The 20,089-nt window shown below is 44.5% G+C and overlaps 1 protein-coding gene across 11 annotated transcripts in view; it reads left to right on the forward strand.

Annotated features, from left to right (window-relative positions):
- KIAA1217 (KIAA1217 ortholog) overlaps positions 1 to 20,089 on the forward strand; it is a 247,137-nt gene that overhangs the window by 117,398 nt on the left and 109,650 nt on the right. For all 11 annotated transcript variants that reach the window (XM_045004436.1, XM_045004429.1, XM_045004435.1 and 8 more), the window contains one exon: positions 5,353 to 5,548. In XM_045004436.1, the coding sequence (XP_044860371.1) occupies positions 5,353 to 5,548 (196 nt within the window). The remainder of the gene's footprint in view (positions 1 to 5,352; positions 5,549 to 20,089) is intronic.

The raw sequence follows: 20,089 nt of genomic DNA on the forward strand, positions 1-20,089 counted from the left end.
TAGCAAGTCCTGGGTTTGAGGAAGAATACTAGCCCTATTGACCAATTATAGGTATCCTTTCTCTGTGTCATAGCATTACTGAGTCCCAAGGGTATGGCTAGATAATGGTGGTGTTTCCTTGTTTTTGTGTGCACATGTCCAAAAGCAGTTCATGAGTTACTAGGCAGTTTGTGTGTGTGTGAGAGATACATACACACACACACACACACACACACACACACACACACACACACACACACACACACACACACACACACACACACACACACACACACACACCCGAGTTCCTCCTAGGCTCCAGGACTTCTTTGTGAAGCAAGTCTAATCTTTTCTCCTACATTAAATGTTATGCCTTTTGCTCTTTTACACAAAAAATATAACATGTAGGAACCACATGGACACAGCTCCAAATATAAGCATTTTTACTGAATATACGTAATATGCAAGGCTTAGCTATATAGGCACACTGTTCTGGTTGGGCTCTGGAAACTTCTAAAACCTAGAACACAATGATCTCCACTGGAGGGCTCACAAGCTATTTAAAGGACTACTCTCCAGTCTTATATACTGCCTTAAGTATTTAGGTAACTTTTAAATACATTAATGACTTGCAGTGGAGGGTTGCAATCAGAAACCTATGTAGTGTCATTTCTATACATATTTCTCTGTCATCTCAGTTACTATCTGCTTACCTTTCTTCAGCATGGATTGTCAAGAACAAATTGTGTCAAACCAACCTGATAGCTTTCTTTGACAGGGTAACAAGCCTTGTGATGGGGGGAAGCAGTAGATGTGATATATCTTGACTTTAGTAAGGCTTTTGATACTGTCTTATGTGACCTTCTCTTAAACAAACTAGGAAAATACAACCTAGATGGAGCTACTATAAGATGGGCGCATAACTGGTTGGAAAATTTTTCCCAGAGAGTAGTTATCAGTGGTTCACAGTCATGCTGGAAGGGTATAATGAGTGGGGTCCCGCAGGGATCGGTTCTGAGTCCAGTTCTGTGCAATATCTTCATCAATGATTTAGATAATGGCATAGAGAGTACACTTGTAAAGATTGTGGACGATACCATGCTGGGAGGGGTTGCAAGTGCTTTGGAGGATAGGATTAAAATTCAAAATGATCTGAACAAACTGGAGAAATGGTTTGAAGTAAATAGGATGAAATTCAATAAGGACAAATGCAAAGTATTCCACTTAGGACGGAACGATCAGTCACACACACACAAAATGGGAAATGACTGACTAGGAAGGAGTACTGCGGAAAGGGATCTGGGGGTCATAGTGGATCACAAGCTAAATATAAGTCAACAGTGTAACGCTGTTGCAAAAAAAGCAAACATCATTCTGGGATGTATTAACAGGAGTATTGTAAGCAAAACATGAGAAGTAATTCTTCCGCTCTACTCCACACTGATTAGGCCTCAACTGCAGTATTGTATCCAGTTCTGGGTGCCACATTGTAGGAAAGATGTAGACAAATTGGAGAAAATCCAGAGAAGAGCAACAAAAATGATTAAAGGTCTAGAAAATATGACCTATGAGGGAAGATTGAAAAAAACTGCGTTTGTTTAGTCTGGAGAAGAGAAGACTGACAGGGGACATAACAGTTTTCAAGTACATAAAAGGTTGTTACAAGGAAGAGGGAGAGGGAGAAAAAATTGTTCTTCTTAATCTCTGAGGATAGGACAAGAAGCAATGGGCTTAAATTGCAGCAAGGGCAGTTTAGGTTGGACATTAGGAAAAACTTCCTAACTGTCAGAGTGGTTAAGCACTGGAATAAATTGCCTAGGGAGGTTGTCCAATCTGCTCTTAAAAATCCCCAGTGATGGAGATCCCACAAACACCTGTCAGGTGTTTCTAGACCAGTGGTCTAGACCAGTGGTTTTCAAAGCCGGTCCGCCGCTTGTTCAGGGAAAGCCTTTGGTGGGCCGGGCTGGTTTGTTTGCCTGCCGCGTCCGCAGGTTCGGCCAATAGCAGCTCCCACTATTCGCTGCTCCAGGCCACTGGGAGCTGCTGGAAGTGGCAGCCGGTATGTCCCTCAGCCTGCGCTGCTTCCAGCAGCTCCCATTGGCCTGGAGCAGTGAACCGTGGCCACTGGGAGCCACAATCAGCCGAACCTGTGGACGCGGCAGGTAAATAAAGTGGCCCGGCCCACCAGGGGCTTTCCCTGAACAAGCGGCGGACCGGCTTTGAGAACCACTGGTCTAGATAATACTTAGTCCTGCCTTGAGTGCCAGGGACTGGATTAGATGACCTCTCGAGGTACCTTCCAGTTCTGTGATTCTGTGAACATGCCTAGTGGTGACACCTGCACTGAAATACTACTGCCAGTTTCCCCACTGCCTTCCCCAACTATCTTCACAATGATTCTAGTAGTTTATGGTTCCATAGACATGGATTGTGGCTTTTTTCCCCCTTTTTTTCAGCGGGGGGGGGCAATTTTTCTAGGAAGCAATTCAGATACCTGATATGTCCAGTAACTTGCTCTGACTGTCACTGTAACATCCAACCTGGTGCTCACCATTGGCAAAAAGAAAACTGCACCCCAGTCCTTATATGCATTGATATCTCAGAACTATTTGGATGGCCATCATTCCTCGGTGATAGTTCTTTTTATCTGTTTAAAATTAAAAATATTACATTAGTCGAGCGCCACAGATGGCTCGAGGCTTTCTACAGGGCATATAGCTGTACGTTATGGGCCTGATTCACTTCTCACTGCCATGGTTTTACATTTGTGTAACTCCATCGACCTCCGTGGAGCCCCTCCAGATTTACTTTAGTGCATGTAAAAGGAGAATCAGGCTTCTTGTTTTTACGGAATCTACTGTATGAGTCTGCTTAATTAGTCTTTGGTAAGCCTCTTAGCATTGCAGTGCTTTGATTAAGCAATGCTAGCCACTGTGTGTGAGTCACTGTGAAGTTGGCATTAATCCTGAGGGGGATCTGAGTAGTTTTCTATTAAATGCTAAAGAATTGCTCAAAACAAGAATGTAACTTAACAGATATTGGTAACTGCACAGATATAACTTCGTCATCCTGCTTGTCTTAAAAAGCAATGCAACCAAATGTAGCAGGAGGAAACATGAAGCAAAATTATTTTATCAAAATCATTTTTTCAAAAAGCAAACTTAAACCATGAAGTGTTTCTACCGGATTGTCTTGATTCATTTATATTGCACCTTGCTTTATATTTTCCTTATGATTTTTCTATGAACAGAACAGGAAACTGAGCTTCATAAAGTGCTTTAGTTCTCTTTATTGTTCAATGAGTTAAGTTAGTGACTTTAGTTGGTAACAGCGTCTAACAAGCATACCTATGTAACTAAAATATTTTAGCAATGATGGTTGCCAAAAGCCACATTTCAGATAACTGAATGGAAGACGTACTGACTTCTTGAAATCCTTCATGTTTGCATGTCACTTGTCACCTGTAAACTCTCAGGCAGTATTGTACATGCACCAGTCTCTGTGTTTACAACCTTGTAGACTAGAGCTGATCATGTCAGAGGTACTTCAAAGCACGTCTTGGTTTGCTAAGGGTAAATGTTGTTAGCTTTAATTCCTGGAAAAATTCAATGCTTCAAAATCATTTCACTGCAGGACATTGGATAATAGCTAACATTTCATAAGTGCAAAGCTCCAGAGAATTTAGCTTTCTCATTAGATATTTCTAACTTATTATAGTATGTGAGCAACTGGACAAGCTGGCAGCAGAGAAGGCTGGGGGTGTAGAGAAGTCTAATGAAAACCTCATAAAAGTTAAGAGTTGTTGCTTATATTCAAGGTCACATGGGCAGTATTACATGATCTGTGACATTGCTGCAACAAGCTCTCTCCATCTCACATGAGAAACTGCTGAAAAAGCCACATATCAGCAAAATGTGTTGTCTTGGCCTTTTCTTTTCATTTCTTTTCTTTTCTTTGAACTTGTCTTTAATTTGACTGATTTTTCAAACCCAGTATGGGAGTTAGTTTTAGCCTAACTATAGGGTATTTTTAATATAACTATCTGACCTTTAAATGAGAGAGGAAATAAAGAGGGATATAATATATGACATTTTATGCCTGGGAATATAAACTGACATTTTTAAAAAGTTTATATTTCCACTGTAGTTCTGGTGGGGGGTGAGAACCTTTCTTGTTTTGCATTGCTGTACTTAGGGTAGGTATATTATTTATTTTGGATGTAGCATTTGCTTGAGAAATGATGGAAAATTACTACCCTACTAAGTTCAGTCTGACTTATAGTGGCATAAGTTTGTTGTTCTCTGCAAAAGAGAAAACAGAACCCTTGTATATTTATCAATGCAACTTCCTTATAAATTGTAAAATGTATTAATATTTTTGAAGTCAACGATGAAAATGTTCAGGACATTGCCTCTCCTACTGAGTTTGTTTTTGTTAGCCAGCAATTCCAATAATAGGAGCTAATATAAAAACCTGGATTGGTACCAGCAGAGATGGTTAGGTAGACTTATCTTAACATACAGTATCTAGCAGTTAATGGAAGTTACAGTTAATTCTGTGTGGCTAAATTGTGTTTGCTGTTATACACTGGAAATCACAAGCAATTCAGTTAATCTGGAGTTTTTCCACATTTATGCTGATACAAATGAAAGCAGAGTTTAGCTCATAATTTTTTAGCATGTTGGATAAAAATTTTAGACTGCTATTGTGGCCTTGCTAACCCTTTCTCTTCACAGCATATGTAGTAGCAATTCTGATACTGAGATCTGACAGCTTTACTGCTAAATTTATTTTCAGAACATTTTTGTCAACAGACTCCTCAAGATAAGTGCAACATTTTAGAGATTTTAATTATTAATAATAGCATTTCAGTTGTCAAAAATGTAAATACTTCTATGCTACTCAGCTGCCAGTTTCCTCTTTATAGAACTCACTCACTGGTCTTGAGAGCAGATCTAAGAAAACCTATTGGATGAATTTCTAATCCTACAGGTTGAGAGTGTGTGTGTGTGTGTGTGTGTGTGTGTGTGGTGCACCTTTGTTGTCATAACCAATGTTAACAGTTGTCTGAGCAATAGGGAATGGAATTGCCATATATCCATGCTATAATATGTCAGCCTCAGGTCATTGTTAGAAATGAAATTTGTACGGTAGATGTACAGCAATAAAAATCTTAATGGAATATCCAGGGACAGTATATTTTAAAATAACTTACATAGAAGTCACCTTGAGCACACAAGGCCTTGTAGAATGTTGCATTTAGAGGCTGAATGAACTATTTTTCATTATATTTTTTTCTCCAGACAGTTGGATCTTGATGTTCCTAGTGACATTTGCAATATAATAAATGATATATTTATTTTATTTTTACAGACAAGGAGCCCAAAGCTGTCTCAGAGCCCACAGTCCAATTTGGGAGACCAGGCAGAACATCTGTCCGAAGCATCTGCCGATTCTTTAGAAGCCATGTCTGAGGGAGATTCTCCAACTCCTTTTTCCAGAGGCAGCCGTACACGAGCAAGCCTTCCAGTGGTGAGATCAGCGAACCAAACAAAGGAGAGATCACTAGGTAAAATATTTTCCAGGATCCTTAATTGCTCTGCTTCTGGCCTGTAACTTTGGCATCATGTTCTCTGCACATAAACATTTGTCTTTAGAGTGTTTTAGGGTTAACAAAATATGGACATTTGCAGCACATTATTGTTACTGCCTGTCACAAGGAGACCAGGTCCTTTAAGGGGAGATGGGGGCCAGCCGCATCTGTGCCATAATTTATTAGCTGCTTCCCAGTCTGAGGGGCTGGGATGAAGGATGGTCACTTGGTAGTTAATCGACACCTGGGCCTTATAAGAGGGCTGATAAAGCTCAGTTTGGAAAGTGGTACCACTGAGAGTGGAAGGCTCTCATCCAGGGTCTGCAGGAGGCAGGGTACTCCAGGGGAACCAGCCCGGGGCCCCAGTGCTCTATACCGGAGCAGGGAAGGACATAAGGAACATATCCCAGAAGGGGTTGAGAACTGTACTCCAGGGATAGCACCCTGGGGGGCTGAATGCTCTATCCCAGAGCCAGAAATACTCTTAAAGGTAGCCTAGAAATCAGAGTGAAGGAAAGCCCCCAAAGGGCAAAACAACCCCTCTGTTTGTTGGGACTTTTTAGTTTGGACTTTTGCCACCCTGCGTTAGGTTTGTATGTGACTTGGCCAGAGGGCTAAGCCACCTCTCCAGCAGAGACTGGTGTGTGGAGAGCCAAGGAGACACCCGCCTTGGGGAAGAAGGGAGACAAGGAGCACCAGCAGCACCACACTCAGCCAGCAGGGGGTGCTACAGGACAGGCACTCCTCTGCGACAGTGCCAGTTTATTCTTTTCAGATTAGTTCAGTGTGGAGACTGGACGGCACAGGGAATTGGTAGTGAGAGTATTATTGCAGCCTCCAAAAGCATGCTAGACACTTTACAGACAGACAGATGTGGACCCTACCCTGAAGAGTCTATTAACAATCTCAGCCCAATACCTCAAATATATATTACCAAGTATTATTCTTACTATGTGGTAGTAAACACTGTACTAAGTGATGAGTGTTTACAAGATGGGACCTTAATTCTAGACATGAGATACAAAGGAAGGTCTCTGTATCTTAGATGTTCAAATTCTGCCCAATTTGTAATAACGAAAAATGATTAATGTCTAATGGCTGATTGGTGGTGGCCCAATTCCTAGTGAAAAGGGATGGTATTCACATTACCGCTGGAATCTTTTATGGCAGCCTTTGTAAAGAGAATAGGGATTTGAATGGACATGGTGATTAAACTACCCTACTTTTCCAGGAAGGTGCCTTCAGATTTGAGTTGAGGCACAACCAACAGCAGTTCGATCCTTCACCCCCAGGAGGGGCTCTTCTCAGGGGAAGCTGCTCCTCCTGTTACAGCACTTTGAATTCCCCCACATCTGAAGGTTGAATTTAGCTCAATTTTTCCACAAAATTAATTTTAAACTAGAATTGGTTTTGCAATAGATTTTATTTTTCTTGGAGAGATTCTCTTCCCAACAGATGAATGGCAGAGGTAGAAACTAGATTTTTGAAGAATAATGCCATAGGGCAGGTAGACTGATGTTGGAAGACATCATAACTTGCATGCAGATTTCTGAGGAAAGCATGTTTCTCAATGGTAATAAACTGAAATGTTGCTTATTTTCTGTAGGATCTCATTTCCCTACATGCAGAATGACATAAACCAAAGGCTGCACCATACATCACAGAGAGAGCTCATAAACTGATCACAAGTGTTTATTTATTCCTCAGTGATCCAAGGCAATTTCTGTCTAGAGTGTTTTGATATCTGACGAACAGAACAAATTAAAAAGAAAAATAGAAAACAGAACTAAAAAGGGTTCTCCAAGCCAGCAGGCACTAGCAATGCTAAAAAGGGCAGCACACAAATTTGGGGATGAGAGAGAGAGTGTCTCACATCATTCCTCAGTGGCCCACTCTGGCCAAAGCCAGGAGATGGACTCCAGAGGGAGCTTCATCCACCTCAGCTGGAAGGGACAAGTTGGTCTGATGGAGGACACTTTGAAGGGACAGCCTGAAAGTTCCACCCAACCCAATGAGATCTTGTTTAAAACCTGCTTTTAAGCACATACTCATATGCTTATATGTTTTTACTATACATATGGAGAATCCGGTTCTGCCCATATGTCAGTGCTGTCTAGTGAGTCCTCAGACCATCAGCTTGGCTCAGATTTATTGGAAAATGTAATTTACTATATGTATGTAGAGTACATTGGAACTTTGTAGGGATATAATACTGTGGGAACCCTGTATGTCTTACTACTGATTTACAGGGCATTTAGCATTCACTGTGTGTGTTTAGCAATAACCTGATTTGGCCATTCAGGCATCCGTATTAAAATACACACATGCACACAGGCCAGTCATTTCAAGATATATCATCCATTCCAGTAATGAACTGGGGCCTCTGAGCTAGACAAAAAGCAATTAAAACCTTTTTCTCAACATGGACTGTTCTCCGCTGCACACAGACATTCTGTTCAGTGCTTTCTTCTCCATAGGCCAAACTAGAAAATATCATCCTCGTTGGTTGGCAATAGGTAAATCTGCCTCAGCCATTATTTAAAGAGTGGCTCTGCCCTATGGTCACAAGTTTTATGGTAGAGAGAATCTTATTATGAAAATTTAACAATGGATAATTTAACACTTGGACCATCTGTGATGTGCAGTCTACCAGGTTCAAGCAGTGGGCTCTCAAAAGCCATCACAAATTCCATCAGAAAATGTTATTTCATTTCTCATTTCACATGTCTTATAGTGGACCATCCCCTCAAACCCATGCTAAAGTAGAGAGAGCTGCATTGCATTTATCCTGACAATATCAACTTGTCTTTCATACATCACAGGTGTCTAGATAGGCAAAAAACAGGCAAAAGATGGGAGTGAAGTGACATGATGTCATAAACAGATAGTTAAGGGTTAATGTCTCTTTTACCTGTAAAGGGTAAAGAAGCTCAGTAAACCTGGCTGACACCTGACCAGAGGACCAATAAGGGGACAAGATACTTTCAAATCTTGGTGGAGGGAAGTCTTTTGTTTGTACTCTTTGTTTGGGGGTTGTTCGCTCTTGGGACTAAGAGGGACCAGACATCAATCCAGGCTCTCCAAATCTTTCTGAATCAGTCTCTCATGTTTCAAACTTGTAAGTAATAGCCAGGCAAGGCGTGTTAGTCTTATTTTTGTTTTCTCAACTTGTAAATGTTCCTTTTTGCTTAGAGGATTTTACCTCTGTTTGCTGTAACTTTGAACCTAAGGCTAGAGGGGGTTCCTCTGGGCTATATGAATCTGATTACCCTGTAAAGTATTTTCCATCCTGATTTTACAGAGATAATTTTTACCTTTCTTTCTTTAATTAAAAGCTTTCTTTTTTAAGAACCTGATTGATTTTTTTCCTTGTGTTAAGATCCAAGGGGATTGGATCTGGACTCACCAGGAATTGGTGGGGGAAGGGAGGGGGGATGGTTAAATTCTCCTTGTGTTAAGATCCAAGGGGTTGGATCGGTGTTCACCAGGAACTTGATGAAAAAGCCTCTCAAGGCTGCCCAGGGAGGGGAAGGTTTTGGGGGGACAGAAAGTGATCCAGACACTGAAATTTCTGGATGGTGGCAGTGTTACCAGATCTAAGCTAGTAATTAAGCTTAGAAGTGTCCATGCAGGTCCCCACATCTGTACCCTAAAGTTCAGAGTGGGGGAGGAACCTTGACACATGATATGAAATAATTTAGAGTATTTAGATTTGACACTGAAGCACCTTTAAGGTATTTTAGTTTAAGATGTGAAATAAGGCCTTTTCTCATCCTGCAAGTGGGGTAGAAGTGTTTACAACTACACATGTGACTTAAATTTCCCACAACACTTGGGATCAATCTGCTAAAAATATAGATGGAAATACTTTGTTATCCCCTGAATCTGTCACTTCAGATTTCTTATTTTAGGAAATATTAATTGCATATATTTTATTTAAAGGTACGCTAAAAATTAGTCCTAAAATTGCCCAGGTGTAAATTAATACTTCTTGTACAACTTATTGTTATGGTAATATAGTACTCTATTGTTATCAATCCCTCCAATGTTTTTCTTTAAAACCAGTTTCACTAATGCTAAGGAACAAAAACAAAAAAACAAAAAAAATACCCCTAAAACTAAACTAAAAACAGTAAACATTGAACTTGGGGTGCATGCTAATATACTTCATGCAAGTTGCGGAGTAAAAAATACCTGGTCAGTTTTTTTTTCCCATTCATAGGCTGCAATCCTGCAAAGGGATCTACATGCATTTAAAAATGTGTTCTAGTGCATCCAGGCCATAGTCCATTTTACATCCTGTTTCCTGTACAGCAGCATGATGCTGTTGGTTTTATTTGTATTTCTAGCACTGCAAGAGAATATTTACATTTTTTAAAAAAGCTTTTTTTCATTTAAATTTTAAAAGTACATGAAAATATTTCTATTAATATATTTTGTAAATACGTACCCTTGCCCCTTTATTTACTTAGATGTTTTTAAACAAAACCTAAATTTTAATCCTAAACTACTGAACACTGTTCTTTTAAGACAGAGGAAAAATGATCGATTTTTATGGGTTTAAGCCTAATAAACTTTACAGTGTTGTTTTAAACATCGTATTCTCATAGACATTCATATTTTTTCCAAGTCAAGTGGAATCAGGTTGTTTTTTAAAATACAGACTGAATAAATGTCTATTAGGAGGTGGAGTGAGTGAGAATAGTGGAAATGCACTTTGGCTACTCAGGCATCATGTTTTTGTCAGTCAGTACTAATGATTAAGGCTGGGCAGGGGCGGCTCTACGAATTGCGCCGCCCCAAGCAGGGCGGCATGCTGCGGGGGGCGCTCTGGCGGTCGCCGGTCCCGCGGCTCCGGTGGACCTCCTGAGACGTGCCTGCGGAGGGTCCGCTGGTCCCGCGGCTCTGGTGGACCTCCCGCAGGCACGCCTGCGGATGCTCCACCGGAGCCACGGGACCAGCGGACCATCCGCAGGCATGTCTGCGGGAGGTCCACCGGAACCGCCTGCTGCCCTCCTGCGGCACGCCGCCCCAAGCGCACGCTTGGCGCGCTGGGGTCTGGAGCTGGCCCTGAGGCTGGGTGTCGGTAATGGAAGATTTCTGCAGTGGCCGGTCCTGGCTCAGGAGCTGCCTGAGCTGAGTAGCTCCTGGGCCAGCAGCAGCAGTTTAGGTGTGTGGGAGAGGGCTAGGGACACTGGGTTGGAGTGTGGGGCGGCGCTTACCTTGAGGTGAGGGGCTCCCTGGCTCCCACCGGCATGTCCCTGCAGCTCCTAGGCGGAGGGGCCAGGGAGCTCCGCGCGCTGCCTGCGCCCATGAGCCCTGCCCCCACAGCTCCCATTGGCTGCAGTTCCTGGCCAATGGGAGCTGCGGATCTGGTGCTTGTGGCAGGAGGAGCATGCAGAGCCACTCTGACCTTCCCTCCCCCCGCCCCCCAGGAGCTGCAGGGACACGCAGAGCTGGGTAGGGAGCCTGCCAGTCCTGCCGACCCCACCCCAGCACCAGCGGGGGTCCCAGGCTGCGTGCTGCTCCCCTCTCCCTCAGCACCAGCGGGAGTCCCAGGCCACACACACCCCAGCACTCGCAGCGCCCCTAGACTGCCCTCCCAGAGCACCAGCAGCTCCCCACCCAAGGCTTAGTTAGGGGTATATAGTAAAAGTCATGGACAAGCCATGGGCCATGAATTTTTGTTTACTGCCCATGACCTGTCCATGACTTTTACCAAAAATACCCGTGACTAAAATGTAGCCTTACTAATGATGACTGTGGGTCATTATGACATGCTAGGCTCCAATTCATGCCATGTTGAGCCAGCCCATGAGACATTCCAGCCCTGTATCCATTTTAAACTTTAGCCATGGTTCTTGAAATTAAGGTCTTTCTTGACAAAAGGGTCTATCAGAATCAGCACATTTCTCATCAATCTGCCACCTGAGTACAAAATGTAGCATTAAAATGAATTAATCCTCCATGAGGGACAAAATAAAATATATTTTAAAATATTTATTTGAAAGCTGGGATTTCTTCCAACTTGATATCTCGGGGTGGGGGGAATTCTAGCAAAACTGTCAGAACAAGAATAATCTCAAACCCGGACAGGCTCAAAAGCTCTCAACAAACTTCACTTGCAATTTGCCTAAAGGAAATAAAAATGGACAAGTACACAATTATATTATGCAACCTGTCAAAAACATCAGTATGTGCATGTATGTGCTGGATTGCACTGATGTCATTGTTTTAATGCCTCTCTAAAGAAATGCAGACTGACAAATGTTTGTGAGTTGCAAACAGTGAGACGTGATTTTGTCAGGTGCCAAGCACTTTCAATCCTCTTTGACTTCCAGAGCAGCGGAGGGTGCAAGGCACTTCACAGAATCAGGCTGTAAAGGCCCGTTTCTGAGAGGTGCTGTGCATTTGCCACCTTTTACTAAAGACAATGGGAGTTGCAGGTGCTTAGTGTTTCTCAGGATTGGGCACTATAAACAGGGTTGGATTAAGGCAGAATCCATGGCTCTGGGTACCAGACTGGGAAGGGGGTACATGGACACACAAAGGTTTGCATCCGAGGAGCCATTGGAGGAGGGCACTGACAAAGAGTGGTGGGATCTACCATGGGGACTTGGGAACAGGAGAGAGTGGTAATAGGAGAAGGGTTCAAGAACACCATTGCGTAGTGGGCTCCTGGCCTTACTCCCACCTGACAGTATCTCCACTGAGTGCTGGCTGCAGTCTATAGGCACTCAAAAGAGGGGGCAGCTTCACACACCCCATCTCCCTCTCTGCCCAGCCCAGTGGACTTTCCCACTCACTTCTGTTGGGCAGCCAGGCTACAACAGATAGACCCAGCATGGGGTCTGATTGATTCTTCCCTTACCCTTTGGGATAAGGTCATGTTGGGATCTGAGGGAAGAGGGACAACCAGCAGCCAGCCTGCCTGCCTAGAAAGCTGGTGTTCAATAGCTGGTGATATTCGTGGCTCCCTGCTTTGGGAGAAGGAGCCAGAGCAGCTGAAGTGGACCATTCAGAGAAGTTTCTTCCCTGAAATGTCTTTTAAAACCCACTGGTCCTTATATTTGGGCCCTTCTTCTGCAAACACATAAGCAAATTGCATAACTTTATTTAAATAAGGTAAAGGGACTTGACCCTGTGTGAGGATATATGATTTGGAGGAAGTGGATGTTCAGAGTGAATGCATATTTTTATGGACAGAGGATAGCCCGTCCCTCTGAGCAACTTATAGGAGTTGGCCCTGACCCTCAGTGGGAGGGAAAGTGACAGCTGGAGGGGAAGAGGGAGAAGGTTCAGGGACAGAGGCAGGCAGGGGAGCCAGTGAGAGAGAGATTGAGAGAAACAGAGTCTGTAAGTAAACTGAGAGAAACAGGCAGAGGATGAGAGGGCAGCCAGAGGGACAGAGGGAAATCAGGTCTGAGAGAAACTAAGAGTAAGTGGAGAGACTGAGCAGGACAAACAGATGTGCAGAAGAGGGTCCCTTTAGTTTAAAGCTGTTTGGTTAAGTCAGTCCATGTTTAGAATCTCAGGGTTGGAAGGGACCTCAGGAGGTCATCTAATCCAACCCCCTCCTCAAAGCAGGACCAATCCCCAAATGGCCCCCTCAAGGATTGAACTCACAACCCTGGGTTTAGCAGCCCCATGCTCAAACCACTGAGCGGTGTGTTCCTGACCATTGATTCTGGTCATCTCCTATCATTGATCCATGTGGTTCCCAAGATCCAGAACAGGAGACCCAAAGGCCTTGAGATCCAGTGGGTCTGATTTGATTTGCACTGCTGCAAGCGTCGTTGGAGTTAAGACTATCTCTTCAGGAAGTCACAAGAAGCATGTGAGGCTCAAAGACTGACGGAGGTGTCAGACAGCACCCAGTGAGGTAGCTGAGGAAAGGGGAACCTTGAACTAGAAAAAAATAACCTATAAGGTACTAGCCTGTGCATATAGAGATATAGATATATTTCTGTATTTAGAGGTTATATTTAGCTAAGTACACTCAGTAGTAAGTTAGAGAGTGTGTGTGTGTGTGTGTGTGTGTGTGTAAAAGTATATCCAAACCATTATACATTTTTATGGTATATATTCTTAATCTATTTAATGTTATTGTAGGTAGGCAGAATCCAGTTCTGTTTGCTCTGGTTTAAAAAAAATCCCCGTTATGTTATTTTTTGACAACTAGTTGTATTATCTAGGCTACCATTAAATAACCTTTTATTATGGTGTAACATCCCGCCAGCTCTCACCTGCTGAGTAGATTATACCACCACTGTAACGGACCGTTACTAATCTTGATTGGTTGTTTTGGGATGCGGTGACCTTCAGATGTATTTCAAATGTAACACTGTAATCCTACACTGAGAGGTCTGTTTACACCTGTTTGGCATCACAAACAGGATCAAGTAGGGGACCGGAGTTGAGTATTGGAGTAACTTTATCTCTGGACTGGTGAAGGGTATCTCTGAGTCAACAGGATGCATCATGGAGGGGCTACAGGCACAGTTTAAAGCACTGTAGACTTTGTTGACTGAGCAAGAGCCCAGAATTACAGGGCAGGTGTCCACTCTGCACGAGGCAAGACAAGAGCAGAGGAAGGCATTGTTTCTGGCTAAGGTGGTGATCAACTGTTTAGTAGAAGTATCCAAGTTATATACTTTGTATATGCCCAGGGATAAGAAAACTCTGGATTTCTGTGGTTAAACCAGGGGACCTGGTTGTTGACGAATGGGTAAGACAGATTAAGGCAGCTCAAAGGACCCTAAGGGAAGCTCCAGTTGAGGTTGTTAAGGACCACCTGAAAGGACAAGCCAGAGACACTGTAAAGTACCTTATTCCTTCTGGAGAAGAAAGCACAGAGAACATTTTCAAGTTGCTGATTCGTGTGTATGGGGACAAGGCCCCTGTTGGAAATCGCTCACAAGAATTTAGTGAGAGAAATCAGGAAGAGGATGAAACAGGATTTTGCCTACAATCTACAGGAGAAACTCTCCAAAGTGCAGAATTGAGATAAGAGCCACGTGACAGACCCAGATGCCATCCAGAAGGATCAGCTAGTGATAGGACTGAGGGATGATGAGTTAAGATGTCTTAGGAGCTGTATTGAGCCAGGTAGAGGAGGGAGTGGAATGAGTGATAGCATACATCAGTAGAGGACTTTGGAAGTCTGAAAGAAATTACCAGAATTATATTGCATTCAAGTTGGAATTGCTGGATTTAAATTGGGTTGCTATGGAGAAATCCATAGAATATCTGATCTATAAAAAGTTTACTGTGAAGACAGATCACAGTCCCCTCAAGTATTTAAACAGATTTGCATGCAGTGGAAAACTGATGGTTGGCAAAACATGCTGAATTAGATTTTTAAATCTGTTACAAACCAAGAAAAGTGAATGGAAATGGAAGTGTACTATCCAGATTGCCTACATGGAATGAACCCAAAGGAGATCATCAACCGAATGATTTTATCTTCATTAAACCAGAAGTAGCAGGCTAACTTTTGGATGGAAGGGCAAAGGGAGCACTCAGAGACAAGAATTGTGGGACTGTGTTGTCTGGTGAGAAGTATCTAATTACAGGACATTAGTTATTCCCCTGAGGCATTGAGAAAAACGCAGATGGAGCATCTGGACATCTGTCCTGTTGCTGTTGCTCTTATTGAGGGCAAGGAAAAAGACTGAAATAGATGTGAGGGTGAAACAGATTTGTTTTACAACGAGGACTGCTATATTACCACTTGCAACACCCTCAGGATGGCGAGAGTTTGCTACAGTTGATAGTGTTCAGATGGCTCTGAAGGGAGATGCCTGAAGCCAAGCACAATCAGAGAGATCATTTTGGTACTTCAGAGTTCTTCTTCGAGTGATGTCCCTGTGAGTGCTCCACTTTAGGTGTTTGTGCGCCCCTGCGCTCATAATCGGAGATTTATGGTAGCAGTGCCCGGCTGGGTCACACATGCACGGTCCCCATCTCACGCCGCTTCAGGCGGTTAACTTGGGTGCTGTGCAACCAACCCTCCCCGCCCCCAGTTCCTTCTCTATCACCTTTGGCTTCAGTTGGAGCAACTGGCAGCACCTCACAGCTTTCTATGTAGAATAGTTTCCCTTAGCTTCTAGTTTTCAGTTAGAATAGTTAGCTTTAGTACTTTCGTTTCTTCAAAAAAAAATTAATTTTAATTTATCCTCATAGGGCTGTAGGTTTCCGTTTTCACCGCCGCAGCAAAGTATTTGTATCCCCTTTATGAGGAGAGTACGCTCCCTGAGGGACATGCCTGGCTCCCCAGGGTTCACCTGCAGACTTTCTATACCTCTCTCAGGTGAGCACTCACAGTGTGTCCACTGTCTCAGCAAGATACATATACCACAGAAGTGCTCGCACTGTCACAATCTAAAAGCCTGCACCAGGAAGGCTAGAGATTTTCAACTTAAACTCCTGTTCATGGAGAAGTCTCTCCATCCGGCGTCTGAGCCTGAGGTACTCACCCCACGTGGCCCCTCCCAATCAGCCCACCAAGAAGGCGGCAAAAAAATCAGGGTACCACATCCCCTACTTTGGAGTTGGCCAAGATACTGACCACACTGGCCATGACAATGGCCGAAACAGTGGTACCCTCCGGCACCATTGGTACCAAGAAAACAAAAGCAGCCAAACAGCCGAGCTCGGACACAGGAACCAAGGTGAAAATGAAACCCCATACCGTGGTACCACTAGACGTGACTAAACACTCGGTGCCAAGCACCTCAGCACCCCCACTGATGCTGATGCCACCTAGTGCGGACATTATGCACTCCAGTCACACATCAGTAGCGATGGGTAGGTTTCAGCAATACTGATTCCTACCACACCAACGGTACCAATGCCATCCACTTCGCAGCAATTCCTTTGCCAAAAAGACCTCACCATCTCTTCTATGCTGGAATCTCCCATCCTCAGCACTGACGGTACCTCAGTCCTCGTGGTACCTGCTCAACCCAGCCCTCCACCTCCTTTTGCTCCGCAATTCTTGAGTGAGGATGAAGATGGAGACAAGGATGCCGGGCACATTCCACAACATTCCTCCCCTGTGGCTGCTCCCATCACGCATGCATTTCTGTGCAAGGACTACCCAGCAAATCCTCCAAACCAACCCTGGTACGGGCACCCCTGGATTCTCACTATGCCCTTCCTGCCACAATGGCCATTTTGGAGCCTGTGGGCAGCATATCCACAACAACAACAACAACAACGTGTATATGCCAGTCTTTCCAGAGCTGGCACACATCAATCACCTTTATTAACACCACAAGGACCGCCTGACACCTCAGAACAGGGGGCTGAAGAGGAGGAAGAATTCTCTGACCAGGACAATCCACCTGAAGTCCACTTCTCTTCATCCTCATCTGATGACACTATTATGACCCCACCTGCCAACACAGGTGATGACTTCAAACAATTCCAAGACTCTATAAGAGAGTTGCTACCTCACTGGACATCATCTAAAATTGCCCTTCTGATGAATTGTGTGATTATGGAACCTGTAAAGTTGCTCTTGCATACTCCTGCCATGATTCCACCTACCTGTAAGAGGTCTGATAAGTACCATGTGCCTGTAAAGGACACTGAATTTCTCTTTTCACATCCAATGCCAAATTCATTGGTGATTGATGCAGTCAATGGACGTGGTAGACAGCAATACCCAGAAACACCCCTTATTACAAAGACTGGAAATGGCTTGACCTTTTCGACCACAAAGCATACTCTGCTGCAACCTTCCAATTAAGAATAGCCAACTGTGAAGCCTTACTGGCAAAGTATGACCACAATAACTACGCAAATCTTTCTGAATGTACTGCGTTTATTCCAGATGACAAAAAAGAACAGTACAAATCTATCATCACAGAAAGTCAACTCATAACCAGAACAGCATCACAGGCTGCTCTTGACTCAGCAGATTCAGTAGCGAGATCATAGCGACTGCAGTGGTTATGAGGAGGACATCCTGGCTCCATCTATTGGGATTCCCAAAGCCAGTGCAGTTGAGGATAGAAGACTTACCATTCAAGGGATCCAAACTCTTTGCGGAGAAAACAGATGAGTTGTTACACATTCTCAAGGAGTCAAGAGTCTGGGCAATCCCTGGGCATTTACACACCTAAGATCAAAAGAAGGGAAGTTATCAAGCCCCTCAAAGATCCCAACCCCCTCCGTATGCACAATGCCACAGATATTATGACCTCAGGGGCGGAAAGAGAAAACCTCGAGAAGACAACAATCTGCTCCTGCAAATACTGCATCTCAGTCATCGACTTCCAGACAACAAATTTGGTTGAGGGCCTGAGAACCCCATCTCTTTCAATGCTGGAGTCATCTACCACTTGCAAGACCTTTGGAGATCGCCTGATTCCACGTTACCTGATCTGGCAGAGTATTACAACAGACAGATGAGTATTAGAAATGATCAAAACCGGTTACTCCATCCCCTTTACGTCCAAACCTCTTACCCACCCACCCCTGCCCCGTCCCTCTTCCGGGACCTTTCTCACGAGCATAGACTGCAAGAAGAGGTAACCCACCTCATATTTCTAGGAGCAGTAGAACCCGTACCATCTGAGTACAGAGGGAAGGGGTTCTATTCCCATTATGTTTTCACACAGAAAAAAACAGGAGGCTTGAGACCTCTCCTCGATCTGCGGCGACTCAACAAATTTTTGAAAATACAGTGATTCAAAATGATCACACTAAGCACCACAATCCCAGTGTTAAAAAGGAGAGACTGGTTCTCAACTCTCAACCTCCAGGACGCATATTTTCATATATCCATCCATCCTTCACATCGAAAGTTTCTACAATTTGCAATAGGACAAAATCATTTCCAATACAAAGTTCTACCCTTCGGCCTTTCCACCATGCCTCAGGTATTCTCAAAGGTACTAGCCATAGTAGCTGCCTACCTACACAGGGAGGGAATCATGATATTTCCCTACTTGGATGATTGTCTGCTGAAAGCACCGACACTGTAGGGAGCACTTAGGGTGACCAGACGTCCCGATATTATCGGGACAGTCCCGATTTTAGGGGACTTGTCCCGCGTCCCGATCTTCCATCGGTCGGGACGCACTTTGTCCCGATATCGGGGAACCGTCTGGTGGAGGACGCAAGCTGATGCTGCCGGCACCGCTCACCTCTTCTTCCTGAGCCCTGGGGCAGTACAGTTGAACTCCTGGCGCCCGCTCCCCCGGCAGAAGCCTGCAGAGTGCTGCAGCCCCACTCCCCCAGGCATGCACAGAGGCGCCGAGGAGGTCTCTGCTGTGTGCTGCAGGGGTGGGGCTTGTAGGCGCCGGCAGCGAGCCCCCCCTGCCCCCCTCAACCTGATCCGACCTGCGCGAACCTTAGGAGCCAGAGGGAGGGGACCTGCCTGCTTACTGGGAGCCGCTCCAGGTAAGGCTAGCACTGCTGGGTCTCACCTGGCCCCCTGGCAGGTCCCTCTGGCTGATGTGGGGGGCTCTCCGTGCTGCTACCCTCCCTCCCCGAGGGGGGAGGTGGAGACAGAGCAGAGGCAAGCTGGAGCGGGGCGTGGAGCTGCTGGTGGGTTCTCAGCCCCCACCAATTTTTCCTGTGCTCTGGCGGGTTTTTTATTTTGTTTTTTGTTTCGCTCCGCCGCCGACTTCTTTTTTTTTTTGCTCGACTCGCCCCGCCCCCTTGCCCCCCCCCACGTCCCGATATTTCACCTCTGTCATCTGGTCACCCTAGGAGCACTAAAGTCCACCGAACACACAATAACTCTATTTACAAGGTTAGGCCCTCATATAAACATACAAAAATCTACTCTGACACCAGTTCAACACCTGGAATTTATTGGGGCAGACCTCAACTGCCTCCCTACCATTAAAATGATTTCTGACTTTAACCAACTTGATCTCCATGGCACAAAACAGCCCGCAAGTGTCTGTCGGAACTTGCCTACAAATTCTAAGATATATGGCAGTCACGACCGTTGTCATCAGACACGCAAGACTACATATGTGGTGTCTACAAGCCTGACTCCGTATAAACAAGTGCCTCAACATGAAAGACACAATGAAAGACTCCCTTTTGTGGTGGACCAATCCAAACAACATCTGCAGGAGGGTGCCCTACCTGCAGAATCCACTGTTGCTCACCTCCACCACGGATGCATCCTTTCTAGGTTGGGGGGCACACCTGAAACCACATTCTATACAGGGTCAATGGTCCAGGACAGAGTCCCATCTTCATATAAACCTGTTAGAACTGTGACCGGTCCGGAACGCTTGCTCCCACTTCTTACCAATAATCAAAGACAAGATGGTGCAGATCCTCACGGACAATGTCACTGGTATGTTTTACATAAACAGACACGGAGGAGCATGGTCACACTCCCTCTGGGTGGAAGCCATGTGACTCTGGCAATGGTGCATCAAGCACAATGTCCAGATTACAGCATCAGACCTACCTGGTTGTCAGGAAACCATAGCAGATACCCTGAGCAAGAACTTCTATCAGGACTATGAGTGGGAGTTGAAC

This window comes from Mauremys mutica, chromosome 2, assembly GCF_020497125.1.
Source record: "Mauremys mutica isolate MM-2020 ecotype Southern chromosome 2, ASM2049712v1, whole genome shotgun sequence".
In the NCBI taxonomy this organism is placed as follows: domain Eukaryota; kingdom Metazoa; phylum Chordata; order Testudines; family Geoemydidae; genus Mauremys; species Mauremys mutica.